Source organism: Carettochelys insculpta, chromosome 16, assembly GCF_033958435.1.
Source record: "Carettochelys insculpta isolate YL-2023 chromosome 16, ASM3395843v1, whole genome shotgun sequence".
NCBI classification, from domain to species: Eukaryota; Metazoa; Chordata; order Testudines; family Carettochelyidae; genus Carettochelys; species Carettochelys insculpta.
The window spans coordinates 23,373,604-23,389,108 of NC_134152.1; the positions used below are offsets into that span (position 1 = coordinate 23,373,604).

The 15,505-nt window shown below is 42.5% G+C and overlaps 2 protein-coding genes across 2 annotated transcripts; both read left to right on the forward strand.

Annotated features, from left to right (window-relative positions):
- Positions 1 to 1,585: 1,585 nt before the first annotated feature.
- SMIM10L3 (small integral membrane protein 10 like 3) lies at positions 1,586 to 6,469 on the forward strand. Its single transcript, XM_075010808.1, has 2 exons — positions 1,586 to 2,584; positions 6,337 to 6,469. The coding sequence occupies exons 1-2, from the start codon at positions 2,399 to 2,401 to the stop codon at positions 6,355 to 6,357; spliced, it is 207 nt and encodes a 68-aa protein (XP_074866909.1). The 5' UTR covers positions 1,586 to 2,398; the 3' UTR covers positions 6,358 to 6,469.
- Position 6,470: 1 nt separating this feature from the next.
- FAM220A (family with sequence similarity 220 member A) lies at positions 6,471 to 13,759 on the forward strand. The gene is made up of 2 exons (XM_075010807.1): positions 6,471 to 7,262; positions 10,373 to 13,759. Exons 1-2 carry the CDS (start codon positions 6,471 to 6,473, stop codon positions 10,475 to 10,477), a joined length of 897 nt encoding a protein of 298 aa, XP_074866908.1. The 3' UTR covers positions 10,478 to 13,759.
- Positions 13,760 to 15,505: the final 1,746 nt, after the last annotated feature.

Here is a 15,505-nt window from a genome sequence, read left to right on the forward strand (position 1 = left end):
TAATCAGTGGTCCGCATTTAAACCTCTCTCAGATGGCAACTCAAATTCTCAGCTTGCAGGGAACACCGTTGGACCCTAGTTGATGTGCAGCCCGGATTTGCTGTTTAGCATTTATAGGCTATGTCTACACTAGGCCCCACCTTTCAAAAGGGGCATGCTAATTAGACACTTCAAGATATGCTAATGGGACATTGAAATGAATATGAAACACCTCATTAGCATAATGGCAGCTGCAGCACTTCGAAAGTGCTGCTTTCGATCATGTGTGGCTCTTCTACAGGTGGTCCTTTTTGAAAGGACCCCACACACTTCAAAATCCCCTTATTCTTATAACCAAATCGAAATCCCCTTATTTGTATTTGGTTATAGGAATAAGGGGATTTCGATGTGTGCGAGGTCCTTTCGAAAAGGACCCCTTGCAGACGAGCCATGTGCGATCAAAAGCAGCACTTTTGAAGTGTGGTGGCTGCCATTATGCTAATGACGTGCTGCATATTCATTGCAATGCCTCATTAGCATACCCTGAAGTGTCTCATTAGCATCCCCCTTTCGAAGGCGGGGCTAGTGTAGACATAGCCGCAGACAGGCAGATCTCTGCAAATCTGCAGGTATCCACTTTATAGCAGGGGCTCATTTTTGTGGCTATAAACAAGACACCAGTTTTGTCTGTAGCACCCTTTAAATCTGCAAATACCCACTTTGTCTCTACAACTTATTTTTGCAGGTGCCAGTTTTGTGCAGGGCTCTACTTAGAGGGTATTTGTGCTGGAATAAAATGAAATAATAATGAATTAATGCAAAACATAATTCCCATGAAGAGGGCTTTTTTCTCTTGGAATGCCACCCCTCCACCTGCTCCATGCATGTGCTGCTCCAGCCGGGAGCCACGCAGCTCTTCTGGTCCCAGTGTGGCTCCTGCAGCTCCACCTGGGAGCCATGAGGCTCCTGCAGCCTGGCGTGGTCCTGGAGGCCCAGCGTGGCGCCTTGCGTGACACCAGCAGCCCAGCGCAGCTCTAGTTGGAGCTGTCCCTGTGGCACCAGGTTAGTAATTCACTGGCAGTCACTTCAGGGGAGCAGGGAGGGCTGGGGTGCCTGGGTCTGGGAAAGGCATTCAGTTGCGGGACGTGGGGGTGCCTGGCTCTAGAGAAGCTGGAGGGCATTCAGCTATGAGGGGGCTGGGAGGCCTGGCTTTGGGGGAGGGTATTTGGGGCAGTCAGGCTGGGCAACCCTGGCTTTGGGGGAGGGCATTTATTTAGAGTGGGGAGGGGGACTGTGGTGAACGTGCAAGGACAAGAAGTGTGACAATCCTTGATTTACTCTTGGATGCCACAGCTCCAAGGATACTTTTGTGGTGGCTGCTGCTGCTGCCACTCTCTTCCAGCTCCCTACCTGCCATGCTGAAAGAGGTCTCAATTTAATTGGTTTAATGGCTGGCAGGAGGGATTCGGCTGCTAAACCAATTAAACAGAGTTCCATTCTTTCAGCGTGGCAGAGTGCTGCCCCTGCCACGCTGTAAGTTGTGGAGCCAGAGGACTGGGGGCGGGGGCGGGGGCGGGGGCGGGGGAGCTATGCAACTGTGGTGAAGAGCAGACTGTGGCCTGGAGAAGGAGCAGTGGTGAGTTGCAGCACGCTGAGCTCCTGGTAGGGTAAGTGAATCCTGGCTTGGGGGAAGGCGTTTGGGGCTAAGAGGGGTTAAGCCACTTGAGGTGGAAAGGGTGGTGGTGATTTGCATCTTGAGTTCCGGCACCTTTTTGTCTCGGGGAAAAAGCACTGCCATGCAGGCAAAGCAAGGGCGTCACGCTGGAAGTGGGCAGGAAGAACCCAGGTCCACACGAGTTCTCACTAGTTGCAGGACACCTTGGGTTACCCGTTTATGATCAAGCACCGTCAAGCGCGCAGCCTCACACAGTCCCCTCTGCTGCACAGCGGAGCTTCACTACAAACCGCCCTGCTACGAGCTCGGGGCAGGGACCGCCGTTGGCAAAAGTAACTTAGTGTCGTCATCAACAGCGCTTAGCACACCCCGCCTGGTCTTATGCCTCACGCCCCGCTTCCCGCCCGCTCCCCAGTACTACGCATGCGCTCGGCCTGCACCACAGCTCGTCGTTTTAAAACACCACCCACTGGCCTGCCGCTGGGGTGGGAGAAGCGGCTGGCGAGCATTGCGCCTGCGCGGCGACCGTACGCCCCGTTTTCCGGCAGGTCCTCCTTAGCGTCGGTTCATCGTAACGCAAAGCCGCTGTGACGTCATTTTCCACACCTGTCTGTTCTCCTGCCCGTCGCGATCGACATCCGGGCACTCAGGGCTGGGGGCAGGCGGTGGCGGCGGCAGCAGCAGCCGTAGCCGTGGCCGTGGTGTCTCTGCGGCGAGTCAGTACGGAGTGGGGGCGGGGTGTATATGGCGGCGGCTCTGTCCGCCCTGGCTGCTAGGCTCTCGCAAACGGCCGCCGCCAGGTCCTACGGGGTGTTCTGCAAGGGGCTGACCAGGACCCTCCTCATCTTCTTCGACTTGGCCTGGAAGCTGCGGATCAACTTCCCCTATCTGTACATCGTGGCCTCCATGATGCTCAACGTCAGGCTGCAGGTGACTGTGGGGAGGGGCTGCCCTTGTCGCAGATGGGGCTTTGAGGGGGCGGACGCGACCGTGACTCAGCTTGAGCCGGGCCGTTGCTGGAGTTGCATCTTCCCCCTCAGGGCGGAGATCAGGGACCCGGGAACCTCCCTCCGTTTGCGGGCACCGAGGGCGTTGTTGTCTTTTTAATGGGTTCAATTAGCACTTTTTTTTCTCCCTCCCGAAGGCAGTGGGCTTTAGGTTGTGGCTGGGATGTGTTTTGTGCAAGTACATTGTGACTTGAGTGTTTCCTAATCCTGCACAGTATGATCTCTTTATTAGAGCTCTGCCAAATTCATGGTCCAGCCTGATCAATATCACAGGAGTAAGATTTTAAAATTTTGTAAATTTCATTATTTCACCTATTTATGTTTGATTTTTTGCCCAAGGACGTAAGTGTAGGTATTCTGACCCAAAAAGGAGTTGGGGGTGGGAGATCAGATATCATTTAGGGAGGGGCTTGCAGTGCTGCTGCCCTTATTTTTGTGCTACTACTAGCAGCACTGCTTTCAGAACTAGGTAGTTGGAGAGCCATAGCTGCTGCCAGGAACCCAGTGCTGAGGGCAAAGCCGCTGTAGGCAGTAGCCCAGAAATTAAGCTGTGGTATTGCCACCTTTACTTCTTTGCTGCTGCCTTCAGAGTTGGGCCCTCAGTTACGAGCTCTCCCTCTCTCTGATTGCCCTGCTCTAAGTGCGGCAGACCAAAAGTACAGGTGGCATGGTATGGTAGTGTCACTCTCACCTTTGCGCTGCTGCTGCTGGAGTGAGAGGTACTGCCTTCAGAGCAGAGCACCCAGTCAGTAGGTGTTGATCTGTCTAGCTTTGATGGTAGCACAGAAATAAGGGCAATACTGCAGCCCTTCTAAAATAATCTTGTGATCCTCCTCCAACACTGTCCCCTTCCCTCTAGTGAAATACGTATACTATAGGGGGAAAAAGCACATGTGTTTTCATGGCTATGAATTTTTTAGGGCCCTAGCAAAATAAGTGCAACATTCTGCTCTATCAGTTGGCTTGTCTTTGTAGGGTACGTGCCGTGTTTGTTATAGTTCTGTTAGCATGCACAGGCTCAGGCAAAATCAGCCTGACTGCCCAAAGAACCAGTAAAAATGACTTTTCTAGTAGAGATTCTTTCAGATTTTAAGCAACATTGTACTGCTGGGACACCCAGGGTAACTTGATGCTTACATTAAAATCTAAGTTCTAAAGCTTTTGATTTAAATACAAAAACGGGTTCCAAATAGTTTTTACAAGACACAGCGCTCACTGTATTTCATATAGGTCAATGGAAGAGGAAATTTGTAATCTTGAAGGGTTGTGCCTTTTACAAGCTGCATTAGCATGTGATCCTACTCTCACAGAAAGTTGACTTTACTGGCAAAAGAGCAGGAACCATGCACTTGAACAGCCTGTAGGCAGATCAAGCAGCAGCTCAGTGGGGAGGGAGTAATTATAGAGACTCTGAAGCAGGGCTGTCCCTAAGGGGGTATGGGTCTTGGAACAACCTCCTCCTCTGCCTCAGATCCTGCCTCTGCTCTGCTCCTTCTCCCACACCTTCCCCAAAGCTTGCCGCCCTGACTCCTCTTCCAGCTGATCATGCTGTCACTGGCCCACCACCATCCAGGCCTTGTATTCCTGTGAACTGCTCAGGTCCCCTAAAGCATGGGCCTGCTGCAACTGCTATCAGAACATCCCACTGTTCTCTGAAGGCTTGGTTGTGTAATGTTAGTGACCAGATTTTATAACAACTTGAGTCTGTTAAGGATGACATTTCAAAAATCTAGCAAATAGAATGATGAACTCATAGGGAAACAGGATGGACTAGATGATGAACAATTTGGAGATTAAATCTTGTTCCTGTCTGTGCTACAACTCTTTACATTAGTAACCAGTTAGTGATCTGTCTGGAAGTAAGATTTGTTTAGCTTTACACACAGTAGTAGTAGTAGTAGGCATCCTTCAGTCTGCATAGACTATGGATCGCGCCCTTTATAGTTTCAACTGAGGACTTCATTTACAGCATGTACTGTGACTATGAAGACCCACACGAGAGTGACAGTCCTTGCTGCATCTGTTGCAGATGTGGTGGGTGTCTGGCAAGTCCTTAGTGTACTTTCTGTGTGCTCGCTTCTCCTCTGCTAGCTGTCTGATCCTCATCTCGCCCTTCTGAAGGCCCTTGTGTAACCCCTGCCTCCATCTGCTGCGGTCGTCTGCTAGTTCTTCCCAGTTGTCCAGCTCGATGTCTACCTCTCTGAGGTCTCTCTTGCAGACATCTTCGTAGCGCAACTGGTGGCGTCCGGGAGGTCTTTTGCCAGAGGCTAGCTCACCATACAGGATGTCTTTTGGAATCCTTCCATCATTCATCCTGTGGACGTGGCCAAGCCAGAGGAGCTGATGCTGCCTGAGGAGGGTGTGCATGGTTGGGATTCCAGCTTGCTTAGTTAATAACCATGGCAGTTAATTATTTCACCTTTGTCTACTATCTGTGTTGGCAGATGGTGGTCATCTTGTAACAGGATCAGCAGTCTGTTTTTGTTTTGCAGTATGCATTGTCACCCTTAATCATACTTGTGCACTTTGCCTGGTGATCTTTCCTCTGAGCTGCACATAGTGTTCCATGTCCTGTTTCTGCCAATTTGTGTGAGTGTTGTCCAAGTATTTCACCTGCTGAGGTCTTAAAGTGGTCCATATTTACTGCTGAGTACCTTGATACAAAGTAAGCTAACACAGAAGGCTGTACATACAAACATGGAAAAAAATGAAACATTATTAAAACAGCTTTGATGGACATAATAATTGAGACTTTGCCTCTGATTGACTTTAATGTCTGTACTTAATTATTAAAGGAAGAGGGACATTTGAAATTGAGCTCTGATGTTAAGCCTCTAATCACTTACATATTGCAGTTTTACTAGTTAAAACACAGTAATGTTATGCAAAAAGTTTTCAGGTTTCTTATTCACTGAGTCACCTGTGATGCTTTCCACTGCTCAGCAAAGGTAAGCACTAACCCATTGAATTTAAACTGCAAAAGAGGCAAAAACCAGCATAAATGTTCTGCAGAATACAGTAAACCCTTGACATATGTGCAGCCAAGCTGGCAGGGAGCTGGGAACCAAGCTGCCCCCGTTGCTAGTAAGTTTGCGGGGTCCCACAAGAGGTGGGGAGATGGGAACCAGACTGTCCAATGTTTGGTCCCCCTGCCACTGGTGGGCTGGTCAGTTTCCCGGCTCCTACAAGCCCAGGGGAGCTGAGAACCAGGCTGCAGCCTGGTTCGTCTCTCCCCTCGCCTTGTGTGAAAATTTGAGTTACGTGGGGGTTGCCAGAAACACATCCCTCTCCCCCTGTATGTAACTCGGGGCTTTACTGTAGAGGGAGACTTGATATTGGAGGTCATAATCTTAAATACTGTGTATAAAAATAACCTGTTAGAACTTTTTAAAAATCGACTGTATTAATATCTACTTTTGAGTATAAAGTAACATACTATTTAAGGGAAAAAATAGTATAGTTTGTAAAAAGCCCTTCCTCTTAGGTTTCCCCACAATGTTCAGCTCTTGGGCAACTCTATTCTTCATTATATGGATATCCCTAAGTAATCTCTGGTAACACTTATAAAGTAGTTTGACTCAGATGAAAAGGTGTGTATATGTATTACTTCAAGAGAGGCAATTGAAGATGGAGATGGACCAGGAGTTAATTTCCTGTATTCTTTTTTTCTCTCAGGTTCATATTGAGATCCACTGACTTGTGACTTGCTGCTGTTATGGCACTGTGCTGCAACTAGGATTAATATTCTTTTACTGCTGTTTAACAAAGCGTAAAGTTTAAAGGACAGAAGAACTAGGATTATTTCCCCTATGAACATGGAGGAAGAAGATTTAAACCATGAACAGTTATGTGAAAGTGGCCCAGATAGCCAAAATAAGATCTTTCACCTTCCAGACATATGTTCCTTATTGAATAATTCTCAAGTTGATGTTAATAGTTTACAGAAAGAATTCTTTGCTCTTAAGATGAGGAATTGTTCTTTGTTTAAGGCTGTACCTTTGCCTCATATTGGCAAGAAAATGCCTTCTCATTTGAGTAAACCAACAAGATTAAATTTAAGCGCAGCTGTCTCATCAAAGGACTCATTTAATCTGTTTGTTTCACCTGAGAGAGGACGACTTGATAAAGTTTTTAACCACTTTGATAATACTTCTGCGACAGATTGGCTGGAGGAAGCATATAGTTCCATTAGTGACTTGGGTATCTGGTGTCGCACGGGAGATAACTTTGTACGTTTTGCACATTTTTGGCTTACAGAGCTACAGTACAATCAAAAACAGCAGTTGTTGCAGTTAGAAATGGATATTATTGAGAATGAATTGCAACTTGCATTTCTCGAGAAGTTGGATTCTGAATTACAACCTCCTGACCTGCATTCCATCCTTGCTGCCACATTGAGTGAATATCCTATGGGACTGTTGATCAACCAGAAATCATACATTTTCCTTGACTATTTAAACCTCATGTCTTCAGAGCAAACAAGTGGCTGTAAAAAAATGCTTTCAAGTATAAAATATACAACAAATAATCCTCGGGTAACACAGTGGCTATTAGCTGTACGAGCTTGTGCACTAGCAAATCTCTGGCATGCAGTAGTGAAGGTAAAAGCAAAATAATGCTGGTATTTTAATGGTGGTTTTTTAATATCAGAAAAAATCTGATTGAATCAAACAGCGCTGAGACTAAGTTAGAGTTCAAGTTTTAGTGAGAGCTGTGCAACTAAAACGTAATGGTTCTTGGCATTGTTAGTAGTACTCTTGTAGTAAGCAACAGGGAATCTTATGGAATACCATAATTTCTGGATCAGGAGATATTTTTAATCTGCCTTATAAAGGAGTCTTACAGCCTTCAAATGAGTTTCTCACATTAAAGCTTGCCCGGAATACAATTTTTGGCTTTAATTTTATAGCACTGATCTTTTTTTTTAAAGTTCCCACCTAAATCTGTGGTTTGGGCTGTTGTTTATGGTCCCTTAGTAGAAAGTTCTTACCTGTAGAATTCAATCCATTTATTTTAGTACAGTTTTTTTAAACCTGTGACTCCAGAAACATTGTGTATCTCAACTAAAATGTTTTTGAATTAAAACAACTGAGAGAATCTGAAGGTGAGAACTCCAGTATGGGACATCTTTCAAAACAGTTCTTTTTTAAAGAAAAGGTGATGGTGTCAGTTTCATTTAAAAAGAAAATCTTCACTGAAATTTGCTGGTGAGCTGTAGACAAAGGCCTAACAATGTATCTCTTATAAGTGACTACAGTTGCGGGGATTTAGGTGTCCTTTCATAAAACCAAACAAACCCCAAACCTTAATTGTGATCGAACCTTACAGGAAATAATGTAGTTCATTTGTGGATGTGGACAGGTAGATGATCTGCCCAGAGCATTGAGTAGGCATGTGCAAGTGTGACATAAAACTCCCCTACCCTGCTCCAATCCAGCTGCATCTCTATGGAGATTTGGTCCCAGTGCATCCTGAGGGCAGCCCTATGGTGGTTGCAGATAGTCATGTAGAGACCAGAAATGTGGGTAGTAATGTGCAGAGCATAGGGCTGTGCCCCCTTTTCCCTGCTGTGCTGGCAGGCTGTGATACAATCCTTTACAATGCTTTTGCAACACTGAAAGATCAACCTCATCTTGGGATGATCCTTCCTCTGTCAAACTGTCTGCTAACAGTTCTCTGCAAATTAGCCACACGGCATTGGAGAATTTGTCTCTTAAGAACTGATTCCACAAACCTTAACTCGCATGAGAAGTCCTGTTGATATATGACTTATAACATTTTGAAAATAACTCAGCACATAATTAGGCTTCTAGGCATGCTGGAAGCAAAAGTTTCCCTTTTTTTGCTTTCGGAGGCAGCCTTTTATTTGGTTTGCATCCCAAATATGGGCTGAATTTTATGTGTTTCAGCAGAAGGATGAGATTAAATATTTTTAGAAGTTTAGAAAATAATTTTTTCACGTGCACTTTAAATCTACGTATATAGTGTCGACCATAGGCCACATGTATACCAGGTACATTTATCAGCAGAGAATGTCAAATTAGTCATAATTATAGTTAGTAAACAGCTCTGAGGGAGCTGTTGCTGACTTGGGAAAAAATTAGACTTTATCCCATAGACTGTAATGGAACCATTAAATATTATATAACTCGTGCATTTGCAGTTTTTGGTAAAAATTCACAATTTTATAAGGTGAGACTATACAGCCAATGACATTAGAAATTTGCCAGTTCTCTCAAAGTCAAATACTGAGCTGTAAATTAAGTAACTTAGAAGCTACTTATCGATTTTTTTCGAAAGGATGAAAATTGTTAACTTGGAAATTATTCTCTCTGGTACTTTTTTTTTTTTTAAGCAGGTAACATAAGGTGTTCTTATTTTTAAAGCTAGGGGTATAGGCAAAAAATTGGAATCTCTTTTCCTATACAGTATTTCAAAGGCTGTTCTCCATTTTTGTATTCTGCTGTAGTTTTGCATCTACATTTATTGTTACGTGGACGTGGAAGAACAAAGTACTTGTTTGCACAAAAAATGTACCTCTAATTATTTAGGCTTGGAAGGCAAGGTGCAACACTTTGACTCTTAGTTTATCTTCTCCTTCTGTATGTTTCTTACTTAATCATTCCTCCTTTTTTAGTAACATCAGTTGCTTTAGATATTATTTTGATGTACACAGTATCCAGCAATAAGGAGGAGCAAATGAAGATGTAAGAAGTAGTCTCCCCACCACCACTTTTTTAACATCATCAAGACAAATGGCCTGACTAGAATGTTTTTGCATAAGCCTACTGTAGGGTGCTGGTAGCTTTTACTTTCCTTTTTTTAAAATATTTTTAATATTGCAAACAAGTTCTGTAAAGGGACTTCTGGTATGATGAATATTATGATCATGTAGTCATATGGCAAAACATCTGTTAACTTCCCTGGGTGTGTGGCTTTTGGTCGTGTTGGATCAGTTGAAACAGTCTGCAGTAACTGGACATGGAAAAGTGATTGAATGATAGTTTACTTCCTTTATATGATCTTTTAACATTAAAGAACCTTAATTCTGAGTGGATTACATTCCTTTCAATAATAATTTAAAATGCCTTGAATTTGGTTGTTGAAAACCTAACAGGTAATTTCAGCATTTTGTCTGAGACCGAAATAAAGGATGGGTTAGTACAGTAGCCTTTCACATGCCAGACACTGCACTTTAAGGTTGGAGAAGCATAAATTGAAACCAGTCTTCTTGCACTACTGGAATTATCCAGCAGGAACAGCAACACTGAAGTGTCAGTGTCTTCCCCCGGGAGGAAGACTTGTAAACCAAAGTGGGGGGTAGTCTGTTATAGATGTGTAATATTTATATGCATGGCTACTATGTACATTTTTTTCCTCACTATAACTGGCATAATGGTCTCATCTCAAGAAGGAAAATGTCTGGACTAAAAGCATTGAATTGTTTCTCAGGGAGTTTCATAGCCCCAGTAAGTCTGATGGACGTTTCACAATAAATGCTTCTCTGAGGTTGAGGTTGTCCTAACAAAACTCTTGTCATAGGAAAGAGTATATTTTAATGATGTGGATAATTTCAAAAGACCAGAAGATAGCCTTTTTTTGAATACTTCCAAATTTTTGATTGTTACATTATGGATGTCAGAAATATTTTAAACATTTAAAGTGAAATATAAGACTGATCACTAAACAGCTTCATGATTTTATAATTCAGTTTTATAAGGCATTGGTCAATACCAAGCTCCTTCCTGAACTACATATCAAGAGTTCTGTTTCTTCTACGACAAAGAAAACAAATGCAGTGGTTAAAGAAAGGTAAGAAAAAAATAGTATTAAGAGAATTATCTAGTAATTTTTCTATACACTTTCTTGACTGAGGCGGAACTTCAGCAAATACTGCATTGCTCTTCTGAAGATTACTCTAAGTATGGTTAACACAAATATTGCCTAATTCCCAGAGCCTTTCATCTGTGTCTGCACAGAGCTATATGTATATAGACAAAAGCACAGCAGTGTGTTTGCTTGTGTAAATTGTCTTGGCCCTGTACTGTTAAACTTCAAAAAGCAGTAGAAACTGTACTAAATATGTTTAGCATGGCTAGTAAGTACGAGCATTCATATAAATTACGTGTATACCTCACAAAGGAAAATTTGAGCCCAGACAAGCAACTTATTGTGGGAGCTGCTTGTTGTGACTTATTTTTTGAGTTTTGTGAAACTTAAGTGCTTCCGTGTCTGCGCTTTTTTAATAGTGTACGCTGGAAAAAAAAGTGGATTTTCTTCCTAGGGCCAGTTCCTTGCCCTCTTTCGTATACTTCTACCAGTTTAGCAGAGAAAATGGTTTAGTCTTCTTAGACTTCTCTCCTGCCTACATTGTTGCCATTTTCTATTTTGGATAGGCTGTTCTACATCTTCAAAAACAAGAAGTCCTGTGGCACCTTACAGATGCTCCATAATACCTGTTAGTCTAACAGGTGTGTGGTACGGCTAACCTTGTTCCTGGGCTCCAGGCCTCTGTTCAGTCCACTAACCCCACGTCTGGGACACTGTTGCCCTTCTTGAGACAGATAGGTGCCTTAGCCCTTGCCGCTGAGTACTCCTCCCTTCCTCTGTTGTTTCCAAAAGCTCCCCTTGCTTCTCGCCTCCTATACTTTCCTCTAGCACCCTCACTGCTCCCACTGGGCAAAGAGATCTTTTAAAGGCAGTCTTAAGTGGGACCAGCTGGCCCCAATTGACTCAGGGCAGCTTCCTCCCCAGCTGCTCACACTCTACTTGTTTGCCAGCCCTGCTTTTCCCTCTTGTACTTACCCACTCCCAGCCTTACTCTGTCACAGGACTTCTTGTTTTTGGAGATACAGATTACCTCTGCTACCCCTCTCTTGTTCTGTGTCTGGTTATCATAACAGATTTTGACAGTAAATGAACATTGTCATGAGAATTTATCAGTGTTTGCCTTATCAGCTACACCACCTCAGAGGTAAGCTTAATTAGCTTGCTTTTTTTTCTCTGAATCAGGTGGGTTGAAAAACATTTATCTGACAGTACAAATTGCCACTCTTTTTCCTTATGATTCTGAGTTGCAGTATTATTTATGTTGTCAAATACTTGTGGCATGAAATCTATCAATGCCTGCAGCTAATAACCAAAATCACACTATTAACTTAAACTGTTCAGATTTCTTGGTAAAATATTCTGTCATGAGTTTTCTAGAGTCAGATCAAACTATCTGAATAAACCTTGTTACAGTCTTTTTCATGAAGATTTTATTAAGTGAAGCAGGATTTGTGACCTTAACTTTATCTTTTTTTCTCCAATACTTGAAAGATGTGGAAGCCTTTAGAGAAAGTAACTTTAACATTATGTTCTATTTACTAATCTTTCATGCGGTAAATCTCTCTTGACATTAGATTAAAAATCTATCATTTTCCATGTACAAATATGTGATACAGGTCCCTGAATATGATTCATGCGTCCATTTATGATGGATGTTTTCTCTGGCCCATTCATATTTACCTATCTTTTCCCCCATTAAGGGCAGGTGGCCACTTGCATACTTTTTTGGGACACCCAGTGGTCAGAATGATAGGCTGAAAGTGATCGAACATCATGCTGTGCATTTCAGTTCATGATTGCTTTTTTGGATGTGTTTTGAGGCTGTCTGTGTGGCACATGTGCAACCAAAATTTCCATGGGTATCAAAAGGAGTGTCGGGTGCCCACAAGATGCAGTGACACTGTTAATCTGAAACCGACCCATTTCAAAAAGGGATTTTTTGATCTAAGGAGCTTTCAGAAATGGCATCAGTGGCTGTATGACCCTGCCCATTTTTGTTGTTTGTTTGTTTTTTTTGTTCCTTTTTTTATTTTAAAAAGTCATCTCTCTCTGTTGATATGTGGAATATTCATACACACAAGGAAACTGACTTCAAGATAACAAGCTGAAACAACTTCTAACCTTTTACTTATAATATTGAGTATTTACCACCTACTGTTAAAAATCACTTACGTGAGAATTTTATCTTTAAAGTTGACTGTTACTTTAAAAAAAAAACTCACTCTAGATTAGCTAGTGCCTGATCTTCACCACTGAAGTCAGTGGTATCTTTGCCATTGGCTTCAATGAACACAGAATCCATCCCTTACCGGTTGGTACCAATTGAGTTTTCAGTACTTATATTCATTGTAATGTGAATTGTCTTGGCTGTAAATGCTAAAACTCTCCTATAGGTTTTTGCACACAGAACAACTAGATATTCTTTTTGGACGTTCTTTAATATTCTTACGGCAAAATAAAGAAATGAGAAGGTCTCCTGGGCTATGTCTATCCAGCAGCCTTATTTCAAAATAAGCTATTTCAAAATAGGGCTGCTATGCACAAAAATGTGGTTTGAAATAGCACCTATTTCGATATAACTATTTAATAGTTGAAGTTATTTCAAAATAGGCACTATTCCTCCTGTAATGAAGTTTACTGATTTTGAAATAACATACCCACGATTTTGAATTTATTTCAAAATAGCGCTGCATTGTGTAGGTAAGTTATTTTGAAATAACAGCTGTTATCATGAAATAACTTGGCTGTGTGGCCAGAGGCATGGATTGTGTTAGCCTAAAAGGACTACAAAGGTAACTACATGTAGCATACCCATTTGGGTCAAGGAAAGATATTTACAAGAACTTTTGTTTGTTTGAAACTCTATGAAGTAATATTCTAACTCATAAGTGAGGAGTTTAACTTGAGATTTTGTTGTTCTGAGTGAAAACAGGCTTTTTAATATAGCACTGGCACGATATAGACTTCTAGAAGCTGATGAATTATGATGCTGCTTACTTACACCACAGGAGGGAGTTAATCAAACTTATGAATATTTTTATTTACCCGACAGCACAGATTTTTTTTTCCAAGTGCAGTGTTTCAATATCCAAATCAGTTCTCAAATACGCTAAATTTAACTTACTCCTATGGATTGTTACTGCAATTTTGTGTTTAAAAAATGTATAAAGCTCAATACACAATAGTAACTTATTGTGATTGTTTACCGTTGAACTCTAAATGCCAATGAATGGTTTTATCAAACTGTTTAAAAATAAAAGTGTTTTTGAAAAATAAATTGCTTGGTTTTTTTTTTTGTTTGTTTTTTTTGTTTTGTTTTATGGCTTTACCAGAAGACTTGCCTGGCTGCTGGCTGGGGGTGTGTGTTCGGATGGGAGAAGTGGAAGGTGCTCAAACTGCCTGATGACTGCTGCTTTTGGGCCAGCCTGGTGCAGTAGGGACTGCATGCCATGATGGCCCAGGGGCATCATAATACAAGAAGTAGGGGACACCATAATACAAGAACTAGGGGACACCAAATGAAATTGATGGGTAGTAGGTTCAAAACTAATAAAAGGAAATTTTTCTTCACACAGCGCCCAGTCAACCTGTGGAACTCCTTGCCCGAGGAGGCTGTGAAGGCCAGGACTCTATTAGGGTTTAAAAAAGAGCTTGATAAATTTTTGCAGGTTAGGTCCATAAATGGCTATTAGCCAGGGATAAAGTATGGTGCCCTAGCCATCAGAACAAGAGCAGGAGATGGATGGCAGGAGATAAATCACTTGATCATTGTCTTCTGTTCTCCTTCTCTGGGGCACCTGGCATTGGCCACCATCGGCAGATGGGATGCTGGGCTGGATGGACCTTTGGTCTGACCCAGTATGGCCGTTCTTATGTTCTTATGGCAGCTAGCAGCTGTTCCCCAGGATGGCAGGGTCCTTGCTGCTGGCCAAGGACTGCTCACTGGGGCTGAGGTGCTAATCCTCTGGTCATTCATGAGTTTACCTGTCCCTGTGCTCACACCTCTGCCCTTTCCATTTGATGCAAAACAGTCTCTTTCCATGCACATCCCAGCCAAACCCTGACCTATTTATAAGAGGAAGCTGTATACCAAATTTGATGGTCCTAGCTCTTACCGTTTGAGTCTGTTTGTTCAAGAACACCTCCTGGAGAGTTTGTTTCTGTCCATCTAAAATATATAGTAGATTGTAACTGAGTGTAAGCTGGTCATTTACCTTGAGTACTTACCCTCCTTACAAAATACTGTGATTGATATAGAAATAACATCAAGATGTTGCTGTTCTTTTAAAGTGGAGTAGAAATCTCAAGTGTTCCTTTGACGAAGAAAATAGTATGGAGGTAAGGGAGAATCCTCAGTTGGTGAGTATGAAGATATTGCCCTGAACATGCAAAACCAGTGCGTAAGACATTGCTTCTAATATATGTCTGGTTTCCTTAATAGATGGAATCCAGCCCAGAATTTAAACAGATTTTGCTGAGTTCATAACTCAGCAAGTTTACTCACATTTTGTATTTCCTTACTTCCATTCCTTAATCACAGATGATAGGGAGTTGTAATACACTAATAGTAATTATCAAAATCCAGGATACTTCCAACCTGACATGGTCTAAATTTGCAGAATCTTTACAGAATACCTAGGTTCAAATATGGATTTTAAAAAAGGTAGCATGTAGGAAATTGCATGTTAGGGCTAGGGATGGTGAATCATTGCACTGGAACATGACTCTTAATCACATACTACTCATAGCAAGCACACGTACTGTATTATGGGAGTGGCCATAAGGCAGGAAATTATGAAAGACTGAAAGACAAAATACATTCCTTTTTATTAGAGTGATACTTATAAGCCAAAACTAGGGTCTTCCTCAATCCTTATGCATGACTAGATGAAAGGAGTAGGAATTCTGCATGTGGAACAGGGAGAGAATGTTTTTGTGCTCCTGACCTTAACAGAACTGCAGTCAGGATTTACAGGGCTTGGGATAAGTTTGGAGAAGTAGTGCACCCCAATAA

What these genes read in the sequence shown, in the direction of transcription:
- SMIM10L3 (XM_075010808.1), top strand. Translation starts at nt 2,399, where the DNA reads ATGGCGGCGGCTCTGTCCGCCCTGGCTGCTAGGCTCTCGCAAACGGCC. An exon ending in TGCTCAACGTCAGGCTGCAG is followed by an intron (nt 2,585 to 6,336) that starts GTGACTGTGGGG and finishes TTTTTCTCTCAG; the next exon opens with GTTCATATTGAGATCCACTG.
- FAM220A (XM_075010807.1), top strand. Translation starts at nt 6,471, where the DNA reads ATGAACATGGAGGAAGAAGATTTAAACCATGAACAGTTATGTGAAAGT. An exon ending in TCTGGCATGCAGTAGTGAAG is followed by an intron (nt 7,263 to 10,372) that starts GTAAAAGCAAAA and finishes TTTATAATTCAG; the next exon opens with TTTTATAAGGCATTGGTCAA.